At 40.2% G+C, this 27,743-nt stretch overlaps 1 protein-coding gene across 8 annotated transcripts in view; it reads left to right on the top strand.

Moving 5' to 3' along the window:
- FMN2 (formin 2) overlaps nucleotides 1-27,743 on the top strand; it is a 305,517-nt gene that overhangs the window by 108,796 nt on the left and 168,978 nt on the right. For all 8 annotated transcript variants that reach the window (XR_014827783.1, XM_021081836.2, XM_084996812.1 and 5 more), the window contains 3 exons: nucleotides 4,118-4,173; nucleotides 20,173-22,088; nucleotides 24,311-24,455. Coding sequence is in view for 7 of the 8 variants with exons in the window: in XM_021081836.2 (XP_020937495.2) it covers nucleotides 4,118-4,173; nucleotides 20,173-22,088; nucleotides 24,311-24,455 (2,117 nt within the window). In the remaining variant the exon portion in view is untranslated. The remainder of the gene's footprint in view (nucleotides 1-4,117; nucleotides 4,174-20,172; nucleotides 22,089-24,310; nucleotides 24,456-27,743) is intronic.

A 27,743-nucleotide genomic window follows, 5' to 3' on the forward strand; every position in this document is an offset into this window, starting at 1 on the left:
ATCTTGTGGGCATTTTTTGCACCTACACAGAAGATGTCTCCTTCATGGAAGACTAAGAGAATGCTTTTTCATGTATGCAGAGCCCCAGGATGTTTTCTCAAGTCTGTTGTGTTTGGGAGGATTTGGAGGTGACTATAAACAACACAAAACAAGTATTCCAGAGTCTGGATTTGCTTTAATAGTAACCATTCCAAGTTTTGATGTTAAAGATCTTTCTTCAGAATTGGCTAACTCTGGTGTTAAGATCAGAATAGAGATTTGTTAGTATAAGAGAGAAGAATCTCTGATAAACTCTGTGAAATACAGTATTTGAAAAAAACGCTTGTATTTTATTTATCTATTTATTTTTTACTATTTCTCATTTTTATTTATTTATTTATTTATTTTTATTTTCCCACTGTACAGCAAGGGGGTCAGGTTATCCTTACATGTATACATTGCAATTACAGTTTTTCCCCCACCCTTTCTTCTGTTGCAACATGAGTATCTAGACATAGTTCTCAATGCTATTCAGCAGGATCTCCTTGTAAATCTATTCTAAGTTGTGTCTGATAAGCCCAAGCTCCCGATCCCTCCCACTCCCTCCCCCTCCCATCAGGCAACCACAAGTCTCTTCTCCAAATCCATGATTTTCTTTTCTGAGGAGATGTTCATTTGTGCTGGATATTAGATTCCAGTTATAAGTGATATCATATGGTATTTGTCTTTGTCTTTCTGGCTCATTTCACTCAGTATGAGAGTCTCTAGTTCCATCCATGTTGCTGCAAATGGCATGATGTCATTCTTTTTTATGGCTGAGTAGTATTCCATTGTGTATATATACCACATCTTCCGAGTCCAATCATCTGTCGATGGACATTTGGGTTGTTTCCATGTCCTGGCTATTGTGAATAGTGCTGCAATGAACATGCGGGTGCATGTGTCTCTTTTAAGTAGAGCTTTGTCCGGATAGATGCCCAAGAGTGGGATTGCAGGGTCATATGGAAGTTCTATGTATAGATTTCTAAGGTATCTCCAAACTGTTCTCCATAGTGGCTGTACCAGTTTACATTCCCACCAGCAGTGCAGGAGGGTTCCCTTTTCTCCACAGCCCCTCCAGCACTTGTTATTTGTGGATTTATTAATGATGGCCATTGTGACTGGTGTGAGGTGGTATCTCATGGTAGTTTTGATTTGCATTTCTCTTATAATCAGCGATGTTGAGCATTTTTTCATGTGTTTGTTGGCCATCTGTATATCTTCTTTGGAGAAATGTCTATTCAGGTCTTTTGCCTATTTTTCCATTGATTGATTGGTTTTTTTGCTGTTGAGTTGTATAAGTTGCTTATATATTCCAGAGATTAAGCCCTTGTTGGTTGCATCATTTGAAACTATTTTCTCCCATTCTGTAAGTTGTCTTTTGTACAGCAATTAGACAAACAAAAGAAATAAAAGGCATCCATATAGGAAGAGAAGAGATCAAACTGTCACTGTGTGCAGGTGACATGATACTATACCTAGAAAACCCTAAGGACTCAACCCCAAAACTCCTTGAACTGATTAATAAATTCAGCAAAGTGGCAGGATATAAGATTAACATTCAGAAGTCAGTTGCATTTCTGTATACCAGCAATGAAACATTAGAAAAGGAATACAAAAATATGATACCTTTTAAAATTGTACCTCACAAAATCAAATACCTCGGAATACACCTGACCAAAGAGGTAAAGGACCTATATGCTGAGAACTATAAAACTTTAATCAAAGAAATCAAAGAAGATGTAAAGAAATGGAAAGATATTCCATGTTCCTGGATTGGGAAAATCAATATTGTGAAAATGGCCATACTACCCAAAGCAATCTACAGATTCAATGCAATCCCTATCCAATGACCCATGACATTTTTCCCAGAACTAGAACAAACAATCCAAACATTTATATGGAACAACAAAAGACCCAGAATCGCCAAAGCAATCCTGAGAAACAAAAACCAAGCAGGAGGCATAACTCTCCCAGACTTCAAGAAATACTACAAAGCCACAGTCATCAAAACAGTGTGGTACTGGTATCAAAACAGACAGACAGACCAATGGAACAGAATAGAGAATCCGGAAATAAACCCTGACACCTATGGTCAATTCATCTTTGACAAGGGAGGCAAGAACATAAAATGGGAAAAGGAAAGTCTATTCAGCAAGCATTGCTGGGAAACCTGGACAGCTGCATGCAAAGCAATGAGACTAGAACACACCCTCACACCATGCACAAAAATAAACTCCAAATGGCTGAAAGACTTAAATATACGACAGGACACCATCAAACTCCTAGAAGAAAACATAGGCAAAACACTCTCTGACATCAACATCATGAATATTTTCTCAGGTCAGTCTCCCAAAGCAATAGAAATTAGAGCAAAAATAAACCCATGGGACCTCATCAAACTGAAAAGCTTTTGCACAGCAAAGGAAACGCTTGTATTTTAAAGCCACTTGTTAATATTCTGTTGCTGCAGTGACACCTGTTGGTGGGTGAGTGACTACTTCATGCTTTTCTCAGGGATGTTGTTGGAAATAGCTGCTCAGAGCTCAGGTGCAGCGGTCTCTGCTGGCTCACATCCCTACTCCCTTTTCAGGGCTTAGTGCCCACTCTTCCTGGCAACTTCCACTTCACATCCGTGGTCTGATCATTCTTTGATCTCTTCTTTCATTTCCTCCTACAACTACTCAACAAATATTTTAAACATCTATTCTGTGCCAGGTGTCAAGAGTCTGAGGCTTCAATAAGAAAAAAAAAAATCTATAAAGTCTCTGTCTTCATAGAGTTTTATTTATTTTTTGGTTAAGAGCGAGAAGTCACAAATGTGAATTACACAGCATTTTGTTTGAGGATTTACATTGTGAAGAAAGCAGCCGGGAATGGGGCATGCTAGGGATCAGGTGGGGCTGTTGCTTTAAACAGAGTGCACAGGGAGGGCTGCACAGAGGCCAAGGCCAAGGGGCCAGAGGGTGTGCACACCAGATACCCCTTGGAGGGAGAATGACTGGCATGTTCAAGGGCAGTGGGAAGGCCAGTGTGGCTGGAGTGCAGGGAGCAGGTGGGGAAGGCTCAGGTGCTTAGAGAGGTCAGGGGTGTGGGCAGGTGGAAGAAAGCTTATGGGCCCAGGTGGAGACTGCTTTAATGTAAGTGAAATGAAAATTTTCAGTGTGGTTTAACATATGTAATATGATTTAAATAATAAATGCCTTTTATTTTTTCTATAGATTGTCACATACATTAATTAAAATGCTGCTAAATTAGGAATATCTAAAGTATCCCGCAGAATAACTGCTGTGTGTAGTCAGGTATCAGGCCTTTGTGCCAGTCGGGGGCTAGGAGACAGACTCTAGTCTTCATCTCACTACCAGCTGCTTGCATCTGGGCTCACCATAAATGGCCAGGATGGACAAGATGAGCTGTTTTCAGACTCCGAACCACAGAGCACTTTCAGGGATTTCTGGAGGTTCTTTTATGTTTTTAAACTCCCTCACAAGCTCACTTAGAAGAGAGCATCCCCTAGCTTAAAAACAAAACAAAACATAGACTTGGTTGTCCCTTAGGTTTTCCAGCATGAAGAATTTGCTGTCCCGTTAGTTTCCCAAGTGATAAAAACTTAAAGAAGAAAAATTCCTTGTTATTCAGTGCTTCTTGGTTGAGGGTTCATTATCTCTCATTAAAATTGGAAGGTCAATTGTCAGTAGTCAGATGAGGCAGTCAAGATTCTGTCCTTCCAGACTGGGGAGCTGGTTTCTATCATTGTACAGACTTAAGTAAATTATATAAACAGTGAATATCTTAGCAGATAATTCCTGACATAAAGTAGAAATGAGCAGTTGAGAAAGAATAATCATGATCAAGGTGTAAAGAAAGGCATAGGGCTAATCTAATTTTAAAAATAACTAATGATATAAGTGTTAGTCATTTTGTGTGTTACATATACTGAAAAGCAGTTACGTCCGTATAACATGGAGGGATAATTGGAGGGTAACCTGAATATTTTTGGTATTTACGGTTAAAGATATATTTTAGTTTCGTTTCTGATTGAAGAAAAGGGAAACTTTGCTGTTTAACATATTTATTATCTTCTTCCTTTTCAACCCAGAATCTCAGTCTGCTGTTTTAGAAACTCCGAAAAAATGTTCAGATGCTGTTCAGCAGGTAAGAAAATTTAATTAGGATATTGGGTCCCTTTCTCTCTTATTTGTCTTAAAATTGTGACTAATTCTGATTTATCTTCCTATCTGCCCAGCCAGGTAGGAGGCCTGTGTTTCTCTGCCTGCAGAAGACTCAAGTTAGGTAGAAGGGGATGTTTTCTTCCATTTAGGCTTTGCCAAGGAATTCAGCCTCGAAGTGGAACTGAGTACAAGTTTCTCAAAATCTGTATCATTCTATATCCAGCCAAATAGTAGAGCTGGCAGGAGACAGTGGGCACTCCAGGTGTCATAGAGAACTGTGCCTGATTGAACTAATAGTCATGTGAATACGATGTTTTTAAAAGTGTGTCAGAGCTTTTCTAAAGTCAGTATTCTTAAGTTGCTTTGGTGGAAGAAACATTAATTAGTGTCTGTTTCATTTCCACAGAAACTTCTCTGTTCTGTAACAAGCCAAATGTTATGGCTTTTTCTCCCCCCACCAAACTGCACTTCTTGCAAAAATAGGAAGCATTTATTTAGAATAGTAATTGTGGTTAGCAATTGCTCTTTTGAATATAAAACCACTTTTTCAGTTAACTTCTACATTCTCCCTACTATTCTTTTGAAAATAACTAGTATTAGAAATTACCAGTAAGAAGAGTGTTTTGTGGAGTGTGGTCAAAGTAGAAAATGCAACGGCTCCTTCCTAGATTTCAGGCCCACGTCAGTTTATGTTTAGTTTGTGACAACATACTCAGGCTATCTGAAACATAGTGTTCTTCTCTGTAAAATTAAAGAATGTAATGATTTTTGAGATCTTTTCCAAGTATAAAATGACCCCTTTTCCAAAGAAGAAGCCCTGTATCATACATGAAAGTTTGTTCCTCCTGGAGGAGAAATAAGGATGTAACATTGGTTGAGAACTTCATTTTATAAATTCACTGGTGCTTTTCAAAAATATAGCTAGATCGGGGTTCCCGTTTTGTCTCAGCAGGTTACAAACCCAACTAGGATCCATGAGGATGTGGATTTGATTTCTGGCCTTGCTCAGTGGGTTAAGGATCTGGCATTGCCGTGAGCTGTGGTGTAGGTCACAGACGTGGCTCGGATCTGGCATTGCTGTGGCTGTGTTATAGGCTGGCAGCTGCAGCTCCAATTTGGCCCCTAGCATGGGAACTTCCATATGCTGCAGGTGTAACCTTAAAGAGCAACTAGTTTGGTCATTATCATAAGTAAAGAATACTTGTAAGGATAATGTCATAAAACAGATTTTTCCTAGCTGCGTCTTCTTTTGTTTTTTCAGGTTTTTTTTTTTTTTCTGTCTTTTTGTTTTTTTAGGGCCTCACCCGAGGTGTATGGAGGTTCCCAGGCTAGGGATCTAATCCGAGCTGTAGCTGCCAGCTTATGCCACAGCCACAGCGATGCCAGACTCATGGCAATGCCAGATCTGTAACCCACTGAGTGAGGCCAGGGATCGAACCTGCAACCTCACGGTTCCTAGTCGGATTTGTTTCCGCTGCGCCACGATAGGAACTCCTTTTTTTTTAAGAGCAGAGACCTACGTCAGTTTACTTGAAGAGACGTGGTAGACTTAGTTGAGAATTAATTAACTGTATAGTGATTAGCCAATAGTTAATACAATGAAGAAAAATAAAAGGGAAAGAGGAAGTGAGAAATAATTAAGAAAAATAATGTCCTCTAAATATCTTCTCATTATTTTTGTAGCTTTTTCTTTTTTTTTTTTTTTTTTTTTTTGGCATGCCTAAGTTGTTGGGGATTTTTGGTTTTGGTGTTTTTATCCTTTTTTGGCTTTCTAGCAGCACATGGAATTCCTGAGCTGGGGTCAGATCTGAGCTGCAGTTGCAACCTATGTCACAGCTATGGAAACACCAGATCCTTTAACCCTACCATGCTGGGATTGAACCTGCATCCTAGTGATGCAGAGACACTGCCTATCCCACTGCATCACGGAGGGCACTCCTGCATGCCTAACTTATGATCTGAGATAATACATTAGATTTTTCTCATTCTTATCTCTAGGGCATGGCATATATTACTGGATTCTCTGTTATCTTTGATAATGCCAAATAAAACATGGGCAGAAAGTGTTCTTTTTTTTTTTTTTTTTGAGAAAGTATTCTATACTATCAACAGTAATAAAACACATATAACATTGTTCTATAGATTAAGATTCTAGCTGTAGGTGTTCCCGTCCTGGTGCAGTGGTTAATGAATCCAACTAGGAACCCCATGAGGTTGTGGGTTTGATCCTTGGCCTCGCTCAGTGGGTTAAGGATCCGGCATTGCCGTGAGCTGTGGTGTAGGTCGCAGACGCGGCTCGGATCCCGCGTTGCTGTGGCTCTGGCGTAGGCCATCAGCTACAGCTCTGATTAGACCCCTAGCCTGGGAACCTCCATATGCCGCAGGAAAGGCCCTAGAAAAGGCAAAAAGACAAAAAAAAAAAAAAAAAAAAAAAAAAAAAAAAAGATTCTAGCTGTAATAATTCAAGGTAGATATTCATGTGTATAAAATTATAGTGATTTTTGGTTTTTCTTGAGCTGTAAGCCAATAAATAAGCAGAAAGCCTGATGAACTGGATGATGTAAAAACACCTGATGTTAGAGCTTGGAAACTCAAAGGTGAGATAGATTGATTTAAATTTCACACATTCTTGGAGTTCCTGTTATGGCTTAGCAATAATGAACCCAACTAGTATCCATGAGGACGTGGGTTGGATCCCTGGCCCCACTTAGTGGATTAAGGATCTGGTGTTGCCATGAGGTATGGGTTGCAGACATGGCTCAGTTCTGGTGTTGCTGTGGATATGGCAGTAGGCTGGCAGCTGTAGCTTGGATTCAACCCCTAGCCTGGGAACTTTCATATGCCATGGCTGTGGGCACCCCCCCCCCGCAAAAAAATCACACCTTCTTGTATGTCAAGTAAAAGTCAAAACCCATTCAATAGAAGACACTTCTCTAAGTGTCTAGAAGCTAGAAAATACAATACATTAACTGAGAAGTAAGTATTCCCATAATGGGAACTTCTATTGAATGGGTTTTGACTTTTACTTTCTCCCTATAATTAATAATTCTGAGAACTCCCTATCCCTAGAAAAAACACAGGGTTCGTAAAGCCTTTTCTCAGCAAGAAGGGGTAGAAGGAAGGCTGTATTGACAGCCAGAGCATACATGGCTGTCACTACACAAGAAGAGAACCAGTGCTGCTCCTTGGGTGCTTTACTGATGGTCCTGTGGAAGTAGGAAGTTTTAAAATAAAACTACTTTCTTTAGACCTCATTTACTGATAATTTTAATTTCAAATAATATGCTCTTGAAAAATCTACTGTATCTAAAGAGTTATTTCATAAAACTGAAACAGGACCATATCAATTCTGTTTTCTTTTTGACATTTGAAATACTATTTAAACTGTAAATCCTTTTACATTCTACAGTATATAAATAGGAAAGTATCAATTACATTCTCTAGAAACATTTACTTCTTTGTCTAAGATTAATATATGGCAGCAAACTGGTTACTACCTAGTTTTTAACTTATTTTTTGCTTTGGAAATTATGTATAAAATATATGGTTTGAAGTATTTTCCTAACTCTCTCAATACCTTTCTGATGTAAATGGACTAGTTGAAAGGTAAATAGAATAAAATTTGATCTTTAAAACTCTAGCTTTGGGAGTTCCCGTCGTGGCGCAGTGGTTGACGAATCCGACTAGGAACCATGAGGTTGCGGGTTCGATCCCTGCCCTTGCTCAGTGGGTTAAGGATCCGGCGTTGCCGTGAGCTGTGGTGTAGGTTGCAGACGCAGCTCGGATCCCGCGTTGCTGTAGCTACAGCTCCGATTCGACCCCTAGTCTGGGAACCTCCATATGCCACGGGAGCGGCCCAAGAAATGGCAAAAAGACAAAAAAAAAAAAAAGAAAAGAAAACCCCCAAAAAAACTCTAGCTTTGGGTTAAGAATTGATACAATTAGGCAATTAAAAGTTAGGCCTCCCTACAGATTATGTATTTATTAGTTATGAATAGCCATATCTATTGTAAAGTGTTAGATAATGAAAATAGATTAAACAGAATCAGTACTCTCTTATCCCATATGTTGTACAATTTATATGCAGATAAGTTCTCAAAGGTCTGAAAAATGCTTATAATTTAAGGTGAGTGACAAAATCCTATCTCAGTCCAGTGTTTTGTTTTTGTTTTTGCTTTTTCACAGCTGCACATGCGGCATATGGAAGTTCCCAGCTAGGGGTTGAATTGGAGCTGCAGTTACCAGCCTATGCCACAGCCACGGTGAGGCCAGGCATCAAACCTGCATCCTCATGGGTACTAGTCAAGTTCATAATCTTCTGAGCCACAGTGGGAACTCTTCAGTCCAGTTTTAACCTCTTTCGAAATTGGCTTAAAACTCTTCCACTAGGATCCTGCTGTGGTCAGTCCTCCTGGTCCTCTCAATGCCTAATTGAATTGCAGACGTAATTGAGGAATGTTCTTTTCTATTGATTCTCCTTTTAAAGTGACCTGTCAGTACAGTTTATTGTTATTTTCAGAAACATTCTTATTGGGGAATAAATCAAGGGTATGCATGTGAAGAATGTAGGGCAGCCTAGCCAATGGAGCTTGAGGGATTAACGACCATGTGTCTTGGCATAGACAAGTTAAAAGAGTGAAAAAAGAACTGGTCAGATAAAAAGGATGGTGTGGGGAAACATAATTCTGAAGGAATAATGATGGAGACATGAAAACAAGCCACTTGAATTGCATTGGAATGTATGAGATAGATCAGATGGTTGGGGCAAACATGGTTTAATGTAAGTTCCTTCTAAACTCTAAGGGAAAAAGTGACATGAATTCACAAGTTAATTATAAATGCATGAAACAGCAATTCACAAGACAAGTAAACAGTTAAACATAGACCAGAGTAAGGAAAAGTTTTAAAGAAGAGAGGGAAAGAAGTGGTTGGGGGCCAGAACATGTGTTAGTCTTCCTTGAAGTTGACCTCAGACTCTGATCATTCTTGGGTGTTTGATAAACACTTTGACTCAGTGGGTCTGGGGAGGGGTGAGGGGTGGTTTGGAAAGGGAGAGACGCAGAGATAGCCTTCCTTGTGAAGGCACCAACTTTGCAAATGGATTTGGCAAGGTGTTCACCGTAATGCATTAACAAGAAGAGAGAATTTTTCTGGAAAGTACATTTTCATTTTATGGAAACTCCAACTAGCTCAGAGAAAAAGAATTGGACTTTTCTTTTAGAAATGAAAAAGAGAAACCAATCTGTCAGTTTAAGAATTAAAACTAGCAGGCATCTGAAACAATTTGAGATGAAAATGTGAACAAAGCTTTAGGGTCACTCATTGTTTTTGCTTTTCTCTGGGGCAGTAGGACTTGAAGTAAAATGTAGTTATGTCTTTGCTCTACTGAGCTTTAGCAGGTATAAAATTCCTTGGTGCTGGGTAATGTTGTTAATGGCCTGTGGAGAAAAGCAAATAGTTCAAGTAGCTGTTCTAAAATAACTGAGCTAATAAAAGTTCTTAGCCTATAAAGGGTACTTATCCTTTACTGAACATCTGTTGATGTACTATGTACAAAATATATGTGATAGGTATTAAAGGAAATACAAAGAATTGTAAGGTTCCAGGTTCTTCCATGTATGTGAAATAATTTGCAAAATGTAATGTGATTTTGCCAAGGCATTTAGTGTATGTTGTGTTACAGAATTTTTTTAAATGGCAACATTGCTGAGAAATAGTAATTAAGAACAGCTTCTTAGGAAAGGTGAAACTTAGATCGAGTACTCAGAGTGATCATTTTGGACAGGGGAGGGAAGAAGAGTATTTCAGATGGAAAAGAGAGTGAAGGTACAAAAGTAGAAATGAGTATGGTGTTGTGATGGGGAAGACAAGGCAGGCCAGGAGTCTCAGGGGCATGGGAGGTGGTTCCCTCCATCCCTCCAGCCGTGGTCTCCTCCACACACCCCCACCCGTGCTGCAGCCCCGTTGGGTCCCTGCAGTGTCTCCCAGCAGAGCTTGTCACTTGCAGTCTCAGTCCCTTCTGAGCTTCCCTCCACAGCCCTCTGGCGCTATCCTTCTAAAATCCACATTTACTCAGTGTATGCTGTCTGCTCATACATAGCACTTGAGAGAAGATTCAGACTCCTGAGTCTGACATGCAAGCTTTCCCGTGCCATCATCTTTCTTTAGCCTCATCACCCACTGTTTGCTACGTGGTCGGGTTTATTCCAGCCTTACGGAGACACGCTCGTTTGCTGAAAACCTCTAACATCTGTCTTTTATATCTTTTTCTTCTCCACTCCTACTGCCCCTTTTTAATCCATGGAACTCCTATTTCTTAATCTAAACTCAGGTCAACTTCACTCTCTCTTAGACACTTCCCCTGAGAGGTCTCAATCTCGAGAACCCTTTTGATGCCTCTACTCTGGGATCCTATACTTACCTTACTTTCCCATAATTGTTGTTTTGTGCATGTCTTATAGACAGTTGAGCTCCTCTGAGCTAAGACTCTCCATATTCTATCTATCCCTCCAGTAGCTAATGTGGTAGCTGACATTTTGGGCAAGTCAGAAAATATTTGATGAAACGAGTAAACATATTGGAGACTGCACTGATGAGAGCAGAAGAGCAGAGGTGCTTACTGCGGAGTGGTAAAAATTCTCCTGGTATTCACCTCACGTGATTGAGGATTGGCCTTTGCATCATTTTTCTTGGGCACATATCCCAGTTATTCTGCTATTAACTGGGGAACCTCAGTAGTGTATTTTATTCCCTCTGCCTTAATTTCCTCATCTACAAAATGGGGATGACAATAATTATGCCTGTCTCAGAGGGGTTTTGTGAGACCTAAATGTACTAATTTTTTACGAAGCACTTAGAAGTATTCCTGGAACATAATGGGCACTCAAAATGTTTGTCATTATTGTCACATCTGAGCAATACTCTGGCTTCCAGAGTTGCTTTCTTAATATATTTTATCCTCATTATTTATAGATTCTGTATTTGCCAACCTAACAACTAGCTATAATTTATTTGTAGCTTCCAAATCACTGCTTGCAGTACTTTCACTTCACTTGTAGGCATGCACAAACGTTCCTCAGCCATTCATTTTCTGTGAGCTTTGTTCGTTAAACTGACCTTAGAGGCTAGATGGGTGTTGATGCAGGAAGGTGGTTAGGAGGTGAGAAACTAAGCTGTTGTGTTTACCAGGATCATTAATGAAGTGGAACTGGGATAAGACTGTTTTTCTTCCTTGCATTAATTGGGACAGGTAAGTACTATTTTGCTTTGGAGTATAATACAAGATCTTCCACAACTCAAGTAACAAAAGAGAAAAATTCATAAGATGTGAGGGAACCAAAAAGGCTGTTTATTTCCATTTTTTTCCTGACTGTTTTCCATACATGTCGTTTATTACTTCTACTCTGGTTATTCACTAATGATGGTGAGTTTAACCTTTCCATCAATCAGTTGATGGATGTTCAAAGTTACACAGCCAATTATGATTTCTAACTGATCCCCCTCCACTCCACCTCTCATTTCTCATCTATGCAAGGAAGGGATTGGTAGAGATTTGTCATTTCAGTTTCAGTTCAGAAATATTACATTTCCAATAATCATCTTTTTCTTTGTAAGGAGTCCAGAGATGCTATTTTAGCTCTCTGTGTGAGAAATTCTTCTTTTCCATAATACGTTCTAATTTAAGGAGCCCGAGGTTAGTTATTTACCAGTTATGATATGTTCTGATATTTCCTTCTTTCTTAAAATTCCTTTTCAAACTTGAAATTGGTTGCACTTTATTTCTGTGCATAGTCTCATCTATTTAAAAATTGAGATTTCTTTTCCTATAGGATTATGTACAACATGTGTTGGCTTATTGTAAATCTAGAATCTTTTGGCCATCTCCAAAACCTTAGAATGTTTTATAATTTAGATCATGAGAAATAGAGAATTTATATACTTCTCTTAAGAGTAGAATTCATATTTTACAGATGTCTAGAGGTATCCAAACTTGCTGGTAACGTGGCCTTAGAATTTAGCAGATCGTGAAAATCTGAATATTGTTGAAAATGAATTTTTGATGAACATACTTTTTTTGTTTTGTTTTGTTTTGTCTTTTTGCCTTTTCTATGGCTGCTCCTGCAGCATATGGAGGTTCCCAGGCTAGGGGTCTGATCGGAGCTGTAGCCGCCGGCCTACACCAGAGCCACAGCAATGCAGGATCTGAGCCGCGTCTGCCACCTACACCACAGCTCACAGCAACGCCGGATCCTTAACCCACTGAGCAAGGCCAGGGATCGAACCCGCAACCTCATGGTTCCTAGTCAGATTCATTAACCACTGTGCCACAACAGGAACTCCCAAACATACTATTTTTTAATGACAACTTGATTTTATGATATTCAAATATTCAAACAATTTATAAGAACTAACCAATACCACCCATATTATAAGATTTATAGAAATGGAAGAATTTTGGCTGACTTACTCTATGTAATTGTTCAGCCAAAGTGGATGGTGACTTTACCACTTATAGAGGTTTGAAGCAATATATTAAAACATAATTTCTAAATTGGTGATATATAAAATACATTACTGTATTGACAAAAATAAATTTGTTATCTTTCCTCCACTTACAAGGAGACACCCATTATATAGATTCTATACAAAATTACAAAGATACTTTTTTCCTTTTACAATTTTATTTATTTTAATTTCTAATAGTAAGAACTTGATTAAGATCAGTGTCTCCTCTTTCTCTTCTAATTCCTCCTTTTCTTCGTGGCTTTTAATTTTTATATTAATTTTATTATATCCAAATCTATGATGACAGCTGGCTGAGGTAATAACATGTAAAAATTAAGTTTGGGGGAGAATGTTCAAGATGAGAGAGTAGAAGGACCCTGAGCTCACCTCTTCTCACAAGCACACCATAATCACAACTTGTACAGAATACCTACTGATGAAAAAGGCTGGAGTCTACCAGAAAAGATCTTCAACTAAAGATAACAAGAGATGGGATTAAGATGATGGAGTAGAAGGACTGGCACTCACCTTCTCTCATAAAAGCAACAAAATTACAACCAACTGCTGAACAACCTTCAACCAAATAGCCTGCAGCCTATCAAATAAGATATCCTACTCCAGAAGACAAAGAGGAGGCAACATCAAGATGGTAGGAGGGGCAATTACATGATATAAGCAACCCCATACCTGCTGGGTGGGTGGCCTACATACTGGAAAATAACTTTATAGATATAGGTGGCCTACAGACTGGAAAATAACTTTATAGCATAGGTTCACCCACGGGAGTGAGAGTTCTGATCCGTATTTCAGGTTCCCATCCTGGGGATCTGACATTGGGAAGAAGAGCCCCAGGAGCATTTAGCATTGAGGGCTAGTGGGGCTTGTGTTCAGGAGCTGCACAGGACTGGGGGAAATGGAGACTCCACTTTTGAAAAGTGCACACAGACTTTGATGTGCACTGGATCTCAGGGCAAAGCAGAGACTCCATAGGAATCTGGGTCAGACCTGTCTGAGGTTCTTGGAGGATCTCCTGGGAAAACAGGGTGACTGTGGCTGGTTGTGGGGGAAGAACATTGGAGGCAAAGGTCTCGGGAATAATCATCAGATCAGCTTATGCTCCTCTGGAAGTGGCCATTTTGGAAAAATCTGGCCCCACCCATCCAGGCTGAGAAGCCACAGGCCAAACAATAATCCAGGTGGGAACACAGCCCCACCCATCAGCAAACAGGCTGCTTAAAGACCCCCAGGCACACAGCCACCTCTAATAACAACCAGAGACAAAGCCCCACCTACCAATGGGCAAGCACCAGTCCCTCCAATCAGGAAGCCTACACCAAGCCCCTGTACCAACTTCAGCCACAAGGGGCAGGGGGCAGACATCAGAAGCAAGGGAGGCTTATATAACCCTCTTGTCTGCAAAAATGAGACCACACCAAAAATCTATACAAAATGGAGTCCTGTCGTGGCTCAGCAGAAACGAGTCTGACTACTATACATCAGGATACAGGTTCAATCCCTGGCCTTGCTCAGTGGGTTAAGGATCTGCTGTTGCTATGAGCTGTGGTGTAGGTGGCAGACGTGGCTCAGATCTGATGTGGCTGTGGTGTAAGATGGTGGCTATAGTTTTCATTTGACCCCTAGCCTGGGAATCTCCATATGCCATGGTTGTGGATCTAAAAAGACCCCAAAAAAAAAAATCTATACAAAATAAAATGGCAGGGAATTATGACTGAGATAAGGGGACGAGAAAAACAAAAAAAAATAAAAGAAAAACCTCTAAGTGATCTGGAGATTACCAACCTCTGTGAACAAGACTTTAGATTAATGATAATAATAGATAATTCAAGATCTTGGAAATAGTTCCCATCGTGGCTCAGCGGAAATGAATCCAGCTAGAAACCATGAGGTTGTGGGTTCAATCCCCAGCCTTGCTCAGTGGGTTAAGGATCTGGCGTTGCCATGAGCTGTGGTGTAGGTTGCAGATGTGGCTTGGATCTAGCATTGCTGTGGCTCTGGTGTAGACCAGCAGCTGTAGCTCCAATTGGACCCCTAGCCTGGGAGCCTCCATATGGCACGGGTATGGCCCTAAAAGGCAAAAACAAACAAACAAACAAAAAAAAAAACAACTTGGAAATAAACTGGAGGCAAAGATTGATAAATTACAAGAAACACTGAGCAAAGAAATGGAAGATAAAGCAAGCAGAGATGCAAAATAGAGTAACTGAAATAAAAAATTCACAAGAAGCAACCAACAGCAGAATATACGATGCAGAAGAATGAATAAGTGATGTGGCAAACAGGCTAGTGGAAATCACTGATGTGGAAAAGAAAAGTGAAAAAAGATTAAAAAGAAATGAAGACAGTCTAGGAAAACTCTGGGACAACGTTAAATGCACCAACTTCCATATTATATGGTGCCAGAAGGAGAAGAGAGAGAATAAAGGCCAGAGAAAATATTTGAAGAAATAATAGCTGAAAACTTTCCTAACATGGGGAAGGAATCACTCACTCAAATTCAAGAAGCACAAGTACCATATTAAAAAAACAAAAACAAAAACCAAGGAGGAACACCCCGAGACACGTATTAACAAACTGACCAAAATTAAAGACAAAGAGAAAATATTGAAAGCAGCTAGGGAAAAGAAACAAGTAATGTACAAGGGGACCCCAATAAGGTTATCTCAGCAGATTTTTTTCAGCAGAAACTCTGCAGGCCAGAAGGGAATGGCACAATACACTTAAAGCGATGAAAGGAAAAAACCTCCAACTGAGATTACACAGCAAGGCTCTCATTCAGATTTGAAGGAGAAATCAAAAGCTCTACAGGCAATCAAAAACTAAGAGAATTCAGCAGCACTAAATAAGCTTTACAACAAATACTAAAGGAACTTCCTAGGTGGCAAAGAAAATGCCACAACCAGAACAAAAAATACTAAAAATGACAAAGTCATACATATAGAAAGGTAGGAAATCATCCACACATAAAAATGCTACAAAAACTAGAAGTCATGAGAAGAGGAGAGTACACATGCAGGACATTAAAGATGCACTTGGAATTAAGAGACCAACAACTTAAAACAGTCTTATATATGTATGTGTGTGTGTGTGTGTGTGCACATATATATATATATAGAGAGAGAGAGAGAGAGACTGCTATATCAAAACTTTAACTGCAAACAAAAAAATCTAAAATAGATACACAAGTAAGTAAAAGCAATCCAAATACAGCACTAAAAATAGTCACCAATCTATAAGAGAAGAAGGGAAGAAAAAAGAACAAGAACAAATCCAAAAGAGTTAATAAAATGGCAATAAGAAAATACATATCAATAATTACTTTAAATGTAAATGGACTGAATGCCCCAACCAAAAGACGTAGACTGGCTGGATGGATACAAAAATGAGACCCACATATATGCTGCCCTCAAGAGACACACTTCAGTTCTAGGGACACATGAATTGAAAGTGAGAGGATGTAAGGAAATATTCCATGCAAAGGGAAATCAAAAGAAAGCTGGAGTAGCAATACTCATATCAGACAAAGCAGACCTTAAAATAAAGGTACTGTAAAAGAAAAAGAAGGGCATTACATAATGATCAAAGGATCAATCCAAGAAGAAGATATAACAATTAGAAATATATATACTTTCAACATAGTATCACCTCAATATGTAAGGCAACTGCTAACAACCTTATTTCTCTTTTTTCAGCAAGGAGAAATTGACAGTAACACAATAATAGCAGGGGACTTTAACACCCCACTTACAGCAATGGGCAGATCATCCAGACAGAAAATCAAGGAAACACAGGGCTTAAATGATGCGTTAGACCAGATATTTTATCAAACATTCCATCCAAAAGCAGCAGAATACACATTCTTCTGAAGTGCACACAGAATATTCTCTAGGATTGATTACATTCTGGGCCACAAATAAAGCCTTGGTAAATTTAAGAAAATTGAAATCATATCAAGCATCTTTTCCAACCACAATGCTATACGACTGGAAATCAACAAGACAAAACTGCAAAAAACACATACATGCGGACACAAAACAACATGCAACTAAACAATCAATGGATCACTGAAGAAATCAAAGAGGAAATTAAAAAATACCTAGAAACAAATGACGACAAAGACAAAATAATCCAAAACCTATGGAATGCAGAAAAAGCAATTATAAGAGGGAAGTTTATAGCAATACAAGCCTACCTCAGGAAACAAGAAAAACCTCAAAACCTAAACACTACACCTAAAGCAACTAGAGAGAGAAGAGCAGACAAAACCCAAAGTTAGCAGAAGGAAAGATATCATAAAGATCAGAGCAAAAATCAATGAACTAGAAATGAAGAAAACCATAGAAAAGATCAATAAAACTAAAAAACTGGTTCTTTGAAAACATCCACAAAGTTGATAAACCCTTAGCCAGACTCATCAAGAAAGAAGAAGAGAGGACTCAAATCAATAAAATTAGAAATGAGAAAGAAGTTACAGTGGACATCACAGAAATACAAAGCATCATTAGCGACTACTACAAACAACTATATGCCAATAAAATGGACAACCTAGAAGAAATGGACAAATTCTTAGAAAAGTATATCTTCCAAGACTAAATCAAGATGAAATAGAAAAGATGAATGGACCGATCACAAGGACTCAAATTGAAGCTGTGATTAAAGAACTTCCAACAAACCATAGTCTAGGACTAGATGGCTTCACAGGCAAATTCTGCCAAACATTTAGAGCAGAGCTAACACCTATCCTTCTGAAACTATTCAAAAAAATTGCAGTGGAGGGAATACTCCCAAACTCATTCTATGACGCCACCATCACCCTAATACCAAAACCAGACAAAGATACCACAAAAAAAGAAAACTACAGGCCAATTTCACTGATAAACATGGATGCAGAAATCCTCAACAAAATACTAGCAAACTGCATCCAGCAATACATTAAAAGGATTGTACATCATGATCAAGTGGGATTTATCCCAGGGATGCAAGGATTCCTCAATATCCTCAAATCAGTCAGTGTGATACACCTCATTAACGAACTGAAGAATAAAAACCATATGACCATCTCAATAGATGCAGATAAAGTTTTTGACAAAACCCAACACCCATTTCTGATAAAAACCCTTCAGAATCTGGGCATAGAGGGAAACCACCTCAACATAATAAAGACCATATATGACAAACCCACAGCTCAAATCATTCTCAGTGGTGAAAAGCTGAAAGAATTCCCGCTGAGATCAGGAACGAGACAAGGATATCCACTCTCGCCACTACTATTCAACATAGTTTTGGAAGCCCTAGCCAGGCAATCAGAGAAGAACAAGACATAAAAGGAATCCAAATTGGAAAGGAAGAAGTAAAATTATCACTATTTGCAGATCACATGATACTATACCTAGGGTATCCTAAAGACTCTACCAGAAAACTGTTAGAGCTCATCCATGAATTTGGCAAAGTCACAGGATACAAAATTAATATACAGAAGTTGACTGCATTTCTATATACTAACAATGAAATTCATGATCAGAAAGAGAAATTGGGGAAACTGCGTTTACCATCGCATCAAAAAGAATAAAATACCTATGAATAAACCTACCTAAAGAGACAAAAGACCTGTACTGTGAAAACTATAGGCGCTGAGGAAAGAAATCAAAGAAGACACAAACATATGGAAAGACATACCTTGGATTGGAAGAATCAATATTGTCAAAGTGAGTGTACTACCCAATGCAATCTACAGATTCAATGCAATCCCTCTCAAATTACCAAGGACATTTTTCACAGAACTAGAACAAAATATTTTAAAGTTTAGAAGCACAAAAGACCCAGAATAGCCAAAGCCATCCTGAGAAAGACTATACTGCAAAGCTACAGTCATCAAAACCATATGGTACTGGCACAAAGACAGAAATATAGATTGGTGGAATAGGATAGAAAGCCCATAATTAAACCCATGCACCTATAGTCAACTAATCTAAGACAAAGGAGGTGAGATATACAATGGAGAAAAGATGATCCCTTCAATAAGTGGTGCTGGGAAGACTGGACAGCTGCATGGAAAAGAATGAAATTAGAACAGTCCCTAACACCATACACAAGAATAAACTCAGAATGGGTTAAAGACCTAAATGTAAGACCGAATACTATGAAACTCTCAGAGGAAAACTTGGGCTGAACACTCTCTGACATAAACTATAGCAATATCTTTTCAGATCCACCTCCTAGAGTAATGACAAAAATAAATAAGACCTAATTAAACCTAAAAGGTTTTGCACAACAAAGGAAACCCAAACAGAACAAAAAGACAACTCACAGAATGGGAGAAAATATTTGTTAATGAAGCAACTGAGAGGGATTAATCTCTAAAATATATAAACACCTCCTTCAGCTCAATACCAAAAAAAATCAACCCTATCAAAAAATGGGCAGATGATCTAAACAGACAATTCTCTGAAGAAGACATACATATGGCCAAAAAACACATGAAAAGATGTTCAACATCATTACTTACAAGAGAAATGCAAATCAAAACTAGTATGAGGTACCACCTTACACCAGCCAGAATGGCCATGAACAAAAAGTCTGAAAACAACAAATGCTGGAGAGGGTGTGGAGAAAAGGGACCCCTAGTACACTGTTGGTGGGAATATAAATTGGTGCAACCACTGTGGAAAATAGTATGGCGATTCCTCAGAAAACTAAAAACAGAATTACCCGTTCGATCTAGCAATCCACTCCTGGGCATCTATCCAGAGAAAACCATAGGGCTTTCCCCTTTTCTCTACCCAAAGCATTTTTCCTTAAAGTGTTCCTGGTCGATTATATGCCTTGGGAGAGGGAGATGCCATTTGTATGTGAGAGTGACCTACACATTGGCCCAGTTGCTCACAGCAATTTTATAAGTTGTAGGGAGCCAAAGACATCACTTTCTAAAACGCCTTTTATAAAATATTTGAATTATAATAAACATGACAAGTTATATACATGCAAGACACAGGCACATGCCCCTAGGGATGTCAGAAAGATTTCCCATAGTCTTACTGGGAACTCTTTTAGAGATTACCTTTTAAAGGTCGTGATTAACTTGAAACCTTAGGACTTAAAATATACTTAGGGAACATCCTAATAATAAATGTTACTGAACAGGGAAGAGTATAGCCTGTCTTGGAAGTAAGTTGGTCTGTCTCTCAGCACTGTCCCTCTTCTCAAGGTCTCCTTGTCTTCCATGACTCCATTCAGAGACTAGACAAGGGCCTTAGGATTCTACGGTAATGTGCATAAACCACTTTGAAACCCGAGGGTGGAAATGAGGGGCACATAGAAAGCCTAATAGTATCTTTCTGTGGAGGGATTTCTTTAGAAATATTACAACAAATATATTTTACTTGAATTTGTAAGTCTATTTTTTGACATTTTGAGTATTCCTTATTTTATATTTAACTCTGATGTCTTTGTTGCCCCTCAGGAAGTTTGTGACATGAAGTCTGAGGGACCGGCAACTGTCATTCAGCAGCTGGAACAGACTATTGAGGATCTGAGGACCAAAATCGCTGAGTTAGAGAAGCAGTACCCTCCTGCAGACATGGAAGGGACCGGGGGCCCTCATGGGGTTCCAAATGGAATGGCACCCCCAGAAGACATCTGTCTTGAAGCTCTCAGGTTAGGAGAAAAGGATGTGCAGCATCAAAGGATTTTACAGGCAAAGTCTATCCAGACGTCCCCAGTAGAAGAGGGCGGGACACTGACACTGACTTCTGTGAGTGCGCTGCCGGAGTGCCTCCCGCACACACCTTGGGCTGAAAGCGGAAACTCAGCGGTGCCGTCCTCACCTTCTAGACCTCAGACCAAATTCTGTTCAGAGATTTCTTTGGTTGTGTCTCCAAGGCGAATATCAGTGCAGCTCGATGCACCTCAGTCCCTCCAGCCTTCGCCACCTCCATCCCTCCCTTGGTCTGTTGGTCAAGGACAGGCCGGGTCACGGCCTTCTCTTCATACTGAATTTGAAACCAGCCATGAGCACTCTGTTTTCCCCTCCTCTGAAAATAGCCAAAACCTCCCACTCACACCACCTCTGCCTTGCATAGAGTCCTCCAGCGCCATGCCTGGCCTGGGCATGGCAACTCCCCCATCACTTTCTCCCCCTGGCACATTAGGGCCCGCTCTGCCCAGCACAGCAGTTCCCTCACCTCCTCCTCTGCCTGGTCCAGAGATGCTGCCACACTCTCCCCAGGCTTTGCCAGGAGTGGGAATACCTCCTGCCCCCCCTCTTCCTGGAATGGGAATCCCCACTCCCCCACCTTTGCCAGGAGTGGGAATACCTCCTGCCCCGCCTCTTCCTGGAATGGGAATCCCCCCTCCCCCGCCTTTGCCAGGAGTGGGAATACCTCCTGCCCCCCCTCTTCCTGGAATGGGAATCCCCCCTCCCCCGCCTTTGCCAGGAGTGGGAATACCTCCTGCCCCCCCTCTTCCTGGAATGGGAATCCCCACTCCCCCGCCTTTGCCAGGAGTGGGAATACCTCCTGCCCCCCCTCTTCCTGGAATGGGAATCCCCCCTCCCCCGCCTTTGCCAGGAGTGGGAATACCTCCTGCCCCCCCTCTTCCTGGAATGGGAATCCCCCCTCCCCCGCCTTTGCCAGGAGTGGGAATACCTCCTGCCCCCCCTCTTCCTGGAATGGGAATCCCCCCTCCCCCACCTTTGCCAGGAGTGGGAATACCTCCTGCCCCCCCTCTTCCTGGAATGGGAATCCCCGCTCCCCCACCTTTGCCAGGAGTGGGAATACCTCCTGCCCCCCCTCTTCCTGGAATGGGAATCCCCCCTCCCCCACCTTTGCCTGGAATGGGAATACCTCCTGCCCCCCCTCTTCCTGGAATGGGAATCCCCCCTCCCCCACCTTTGCCTGGAATGGGAATACCTCCTGCCCCCCCTCTGCCAGGTGAAGGAATACCTCCTGCCCCCCCTCTTCCTGGAGTGGGAATTCCTCCTGCTCCCCCTCTTCCTGGAGTGGGGATACCTCCTCCCCCTCCTCTGCCAGGTGAAGGACTACCTCCTGCCCCCCCTCTTCCAGGAGTTGGGGTCCCTCCCCCTCCTCCTTTGCCAGGTATGGGGATTCCAGCTCCTCCCCCTCCTCCTCCTCCTGGAACAGGCATCCTGCTACCCCCACCACCCCCTCTGCTTCCTGGATCAGGCCTTCCTCTCCCACCACAAGTCGGGAGTAGCACTTTACCAACACCGCAAGTGTGTGGATTTCTTCCTCCTCCGTTGCCAACTGGCTTGTTTGGATTAGGAATGAACCAGGACAAAGGGAGTAGGAAACAGCCAATAGAGCCTTGTCGGCCAATGAAGCCTCTGTATTGGACAAGAATTCAACTTCATAGTAAAAGGTAATACATATGGGAACTCATCTTTGCACAGTTTGTCAATGTGAGGGGGAAGCATTTTTTCTTTAAAATTCTTGGGGAAAATAACAATTTAATGTATCTTTAAGTACCACTAAAACTTGTCTCTAGATTTTTATATCAATATCTTAAAATTTTATTTTATTGAAGTGTAGTTGATTTAGTGTTGTGTTAATTTCTGTGGTACAGCACAGTGATTCAATTATGCATATATATATATTCTTTTACATATTCTTATTTTTTGGCTATGCCTGTGGCGTGTGGAAGTTTCTGGGCCAGGGATCAAATCCAAGCCATTGCAGTCATCTGAGCCACTGCATTTACAGTGCCAGATCCTTAACTACTGTATTGTTTTTCAGATTTTCTTTTACTTTTTGGAGTTTTGTCTTTTTAGGGCTACACCTGCGGCATATGAAGGTTCCCAGGCTAGGGATCGAATCAGAGCTGTAGCTGCTGGCCTACACCACAGCCACCGCAACGTGGGATCTGAGCCACATTTGTGACCTACACCACAGCTCATGGCAACACCAGATTCTTAACCCACTGAGCAAGGCCAGGAATTGAACCTGCATCCTCATGGATGCTAGTCGGGTTCGTTAACCACTGAGCCACAACGGGAACTCCTCCATGATGGTTTATTGCAGGGTATTGCTTATAATTCCCTGTGCTATTCAGTAGGACCTGGTTGTTTATCCAACCTATATATAGTAGTTTGCACCTACTGACCCCAAACTCTCTGCCCATCCCTCCTCCAATCCCTCACTTTTCCAACCACAAGTCTATTCTCTGTATCTTACATCAATATTTAGTGAAACAATCTTTTATTTAAAATTTTAAACTTTTCTTCAGAAATATCAAAGGGATGAAATAAATGACATGTATCATTGTACAGATACCTGTCAATATAGTTTTTGATTGACTTTTTAAAGGTAGGGGGATATATTTTTCATAGCATACATGCTTCGTTGCCTCCTTGCAGAACCTCACTTTGACAAGTAGCTTATAGAAATTATAGAAATAAATCCTTAGACTTATTCTTGAGGATGTTTTCTGCATCCTTTTGAAGGCAGTCTTGTTTTACTATTCTATTTTGTTCGCAGTAGTCTTTTCAGAAGCATGTTACACAAGAATACACATCAACACCCATGTGAAAGAATTTAGTTCTGAGCATTTGGTGGTACTTCTACAGATGATTTGTGACACTATGAGGTCATAAAATAATAAATTTATATGATTTTTATAAAAGATAGGACATCTGTAAAAGAATGTTTCCCCCAGGTACCCTGCTGGTGTATTACCCCTGCATGGTCCACAGCCTACTTCTTGACCCTGGGGTGGTGCTGGGAAATAGCTAAACAATGTGATGGTGTAAGAATAAAATATGCCCTTTCAGTTTCACCAGACTTCCTTGTCCTACATTCACGTGATTCTTGGAATTTCTAAGTGTTCCATGTAGCACAGATTTAGAAATAGATTTACCAGGCTTATTCTCATTTCTTAGCTTAATTTTACCTTCACTGAATCATATCGGGGAGAAAACGTTATCTATTTTGACTTCTCACTTTGCAGCTCATTTTCTAAGAAATTTGCCATGTCACATATGTGCTGATGCACCATTTCAGACTGTGCCCCAAACTCATTTTATCCATGTACATTTATGAGGTTCTTTTTTTTTTTTTTCTTGGCTTTTTAAAAATGGATCTCCCATTTTTAGGTAGTACTACATGAGTCTGTAGTCATTGAGAAGTTAGGTGATACAGAATGACAGCCCGTGGTGGGGAGATGAAGGTACCATTGTATATCACAAAATGATTTATTTTTAACCCACAAATAAGCCACAACGCTGATGAGTCAGGTTGGGATTGTGAGATATAAGACATTTCCTGCCTTGATAGCCATACTAAGAGGGGTTTTTCTTTTATGTTTGTGTACAGTGACTTGATGACTGAGAATTTCTGAAAGTTATTTCTAGGCAAAGGTTTCATTCTGTATTGACGCTATTTCTCATTAACTTGGCTGCACAAATGGTGATCCTAAAGAAAAGAACATCTTTCCTCCTGATCTTCCTTCTTACACTGTTGCCTGACTTCCTGTCCCATTTTTCTCTCCCACCCTTTCTCCTTCCTGCCCTCGTTCTGTCCATGCTCACCATGATGTCTTGCAGTTTGGTTTGATGGCTCTCTCACTGGTCTTTTGCTTAACTTTAGGGATTCCAGTGCTTCACTTATTTGGGAAAAAATTGAAGAACCATCCATAGATTGTCATGAATTTGAGGAATTATTTTCTAAAACTACAGTAAAAGAAAGGAAGAAACCTATTTCCGACACCATCACAAAGACCAAGGCTAAACAAGTGAGTACTCATGTGTTTTTTGAAATTAGACAGTCTTTTGGGCATAAATGTGAACTTTCATTAGAGAAAAGCTTTGAAATTGTTTCCCAGGCTGTGTAACCTCCACAGTCCATAAGCAGATAGCAGAGGTTAGAATTTCAGAACATGTGTTTAAGTGAGACTTTCCCAAATATAAAAACAAATAATCATCTCCAGCAGGTTATCATCTTCCATTTTATTTGTAGCCTCATGATACATATTTCCAACATTTCAGCAATTGCTTGTTTCCGGAATCACTCATCTTATAGAAATAAATTGTCACTTGATTGAAATCCATCTGAGTGCTACTATGGATGGAAAGAAAGTTAACAATGACCAAAGAAAAACAAGCAAGAAATCCAATCTTTAGTAACCAATAATGTGTTTGGTATTTTGTTGCCATTATAATAGCTGAAGTAGATGCCCTATAGAACCCAGGTGAACAATCACATTGTACCTGACATGGGAAAGAGAACTTTGTATTCGGTTCCAACATCTCCCTTCTGTGTTAGATCTTTTGATCTATTCTGTGACACCTGAGTTATAAAAAGAAAAAATAATGCATTCAGAGAAAAACACTCTCAATCAATGTTTTTTTAGCTGATCCACCCAGTGCCCTTGGTCATGAAATATTGTAAATTTCTCAAGACAGTCATTCAGAAAATTAGAGTAAAAAACCAGAACAGTGAACCCAGGTGGAATTGCCATTGGTGCTCATACTTCACTCTAAGATAGGGAGTGGCTGTGTTTCTCACTTTTGCAGGGTGAAGGGAGGGCACAGAGAAAAAAATGGTCAGAACTCTGTCTTTTCAGTTCAGAGAAAGAGATAAGTGAAGCCTGAAGTCTCCCCAGATGAGTGACAACTAAGGGGTGATGTGATTCCTTGAATTTTTGCCTCTTACCTGGAAGTTGTAGCCCGACATGTAACCCAGAGTTATTCCCACTGATACTTATTTCAGAGCAGACAGCTCCCACCAGATGGGATATTAGGAAATCCAGCCAGAAGGGGTGGATTTGCATGAAGTCTCTGGCTAAGTGGATGAGCACTCTTATCCCAGGCGTTTCTGTTAATCTGAGAATGATGAAAACTCAAATATGATGCAGCTGAATTTTTCAGAACCATTTATTGTGTTATAGCTGGTTGCTGGTGACTGGTAAACCTGGCACATTACAGGCACTGAATAAATATTCATTTAAACCAATGAACAGCTAGCTGGCTGTAGGAAGAGGACTTTCTAAATATCAATGACTATACTCAGTGATGATTAATAGCCAGAAAATCATTCATCTCATAGTAATCAGTATGGCCAAAGTGGCTTTGTCAGTAGAATAAAGGTAAATGGAAAAACCACATTTTTCTGGTTTACGTAGATATTTTGAAAATCTCTTCCATGCTGTGTTTGCATATAGCACACTTAGGCTGAGTTGTCCTATGTTCTCTCATGGACTGTCTCAGAGATGGAAAAGCTGTCTGGATGGGGAATACGGGCTAGGATGCAGACATCATGGGGACAAGGCAGCAGCATCATCGCATGATGAATGGGTAGATGTCTCTTATCTAGGGATGAAATTCTCAAAAAGGCAAACCCTGCCTTCCCTACCTTCCATTACCACTTTTTTCTGTTAAGTGAACAGAGATAAGGAAGACACCTCATTCGTTGCCTGCTGAGTATAGGATTTCATGATTTCTTTGACATAGTATTGAGTTTTTAAGCTTTACTGAAATAAGATTTATGTACAAATCATTAAGACCTCAAACTCGGCTAGTTGGCGTGAGATGGCCTCTCTGCATGTGAACAGTGAATCTGTGTTGAACTCATCTCAACAGAGTCACCTCAGCGTGTTGTGAGGACTGTGCATAAACTGTGGGTAAGAGCCTTTGCAGTGTTGTCATTTGACCTGGTGGTGGTGCTCCTGTTGACCTTAAGCTCAAAGAACAGTGTCCATTATGACTGCCAGTAAGTTTGTCATCATCACCTTGGCCAGGTCTTGTATTCAGCTCTGCTTTTTCTAGTCTGTTTTTGGAGGGATGAGGTTGTTTGTTTGTGCGTTGTTTTTTTTACAGTATGTGGGTGAGAGAAAAATCTGCTGCAAAGTATTGTATTGCTGAAGAAAGTAGTTTTATTTAACTTTGTTGTATTTGGAAGAAAAATCTATCCATTCCATCTACTTGAGATATTTAAAATTGTGTTTAAGGAATATGTAATTTCAGGATGCATGCAGATACACTGGATAATGTGGTATGGATAAATTATAGCCATCCATTTGTAAACAGGATCTCTCTGTACCTACGGTTCCCCCATCCATGATTTCAGCCACCCTCAGATGGTGTAGCCCTGCAGTATTTACTGCTGCAATAAACCTGTGTGTAAGCAGACGGTGCATAGCTCAAACTGTGTAACCTGCAATTCCCCTTTTATAAGAAGATACTTTGGTACCTCATGGTTCACTTCTAGTGAAATGAATAGATTTTCATGCTGTAGAGTGTGTTTATGGAGTTATTTGAAGCTGTTCTCAGATATGATGGAAGCTAAGAGTTGTGATTTTCTTTAAATATTTCAAAATTGCTGAATAACGTTTATGTGATCCATTATCCATATATAATGGTTTTTATTTTTTTCCACTATACGTGGTTTACACTGTTCTGTCAATTTTCTACTGTACAGCATGGTGACCCAGTTACACATACATGTGTACATTCTTTTTCTCACATTATTATGTCCTTCATAAGTGACCAGACATAGTTCCCAGTGCTACACAGCAGGATCTCAATGCTAATCCATCCCAAAGGCAATAGTCTGCATCTGTTAACCCCAAGCACCCCCTCCCTCTCCCTCCCCCTTGGAAACCTAAGTCTGTTCTACAAGTCCATGATTTTCTTTTCTGTGGAAGTTTTCATTTGTGCCATATATTATATTCCAGATATAAGCGATATCATATGGTATTTGTCTTTCTCTTTCTGACTTCACTTAGTGTGGGGAGTCTCTAGTTCCATCCATGTTGCTGCAAATGGCATTATTTTGTTCTTTTTATGGCTGAGTAGTATTCCATTGTGTATATATACCACATCTGCTTAATCCATTCATCTTTCAGTGGACATTTAGGTTGTTTCCATGTCTTGGCTGTTGTGAATAGTGGCGCAGTGAACATAAGGGTACATGTGTCTTTTTCAAGGAAAGTTTTGTCCAGATATATGCCCCAGAGTGGGATTGCTGGGTCATATGGTAGTTCTATGTATAGTTTTCTAAGGCACCGCCATACTGTTCTTCA

This window comes from Sus scrofa, chromosome 14 (genome assembly GCF_054392235.1).
Source record: "Sus scrofa isolate SSC_HxYL_T2T_F1_AM1 chromosome 14, Sscrofa_HxYL_maternal_Yorkshire_Landrace_v2.0, whole genome shotgun sequence".
In the NCBI taxonomy this organism is placed as follows: domain Eukaryota; kingdom Metazoa; phylum Chordata; class Mammalia; order Artiodactyla; family Suidae; genus Sus; species Sus scrofa.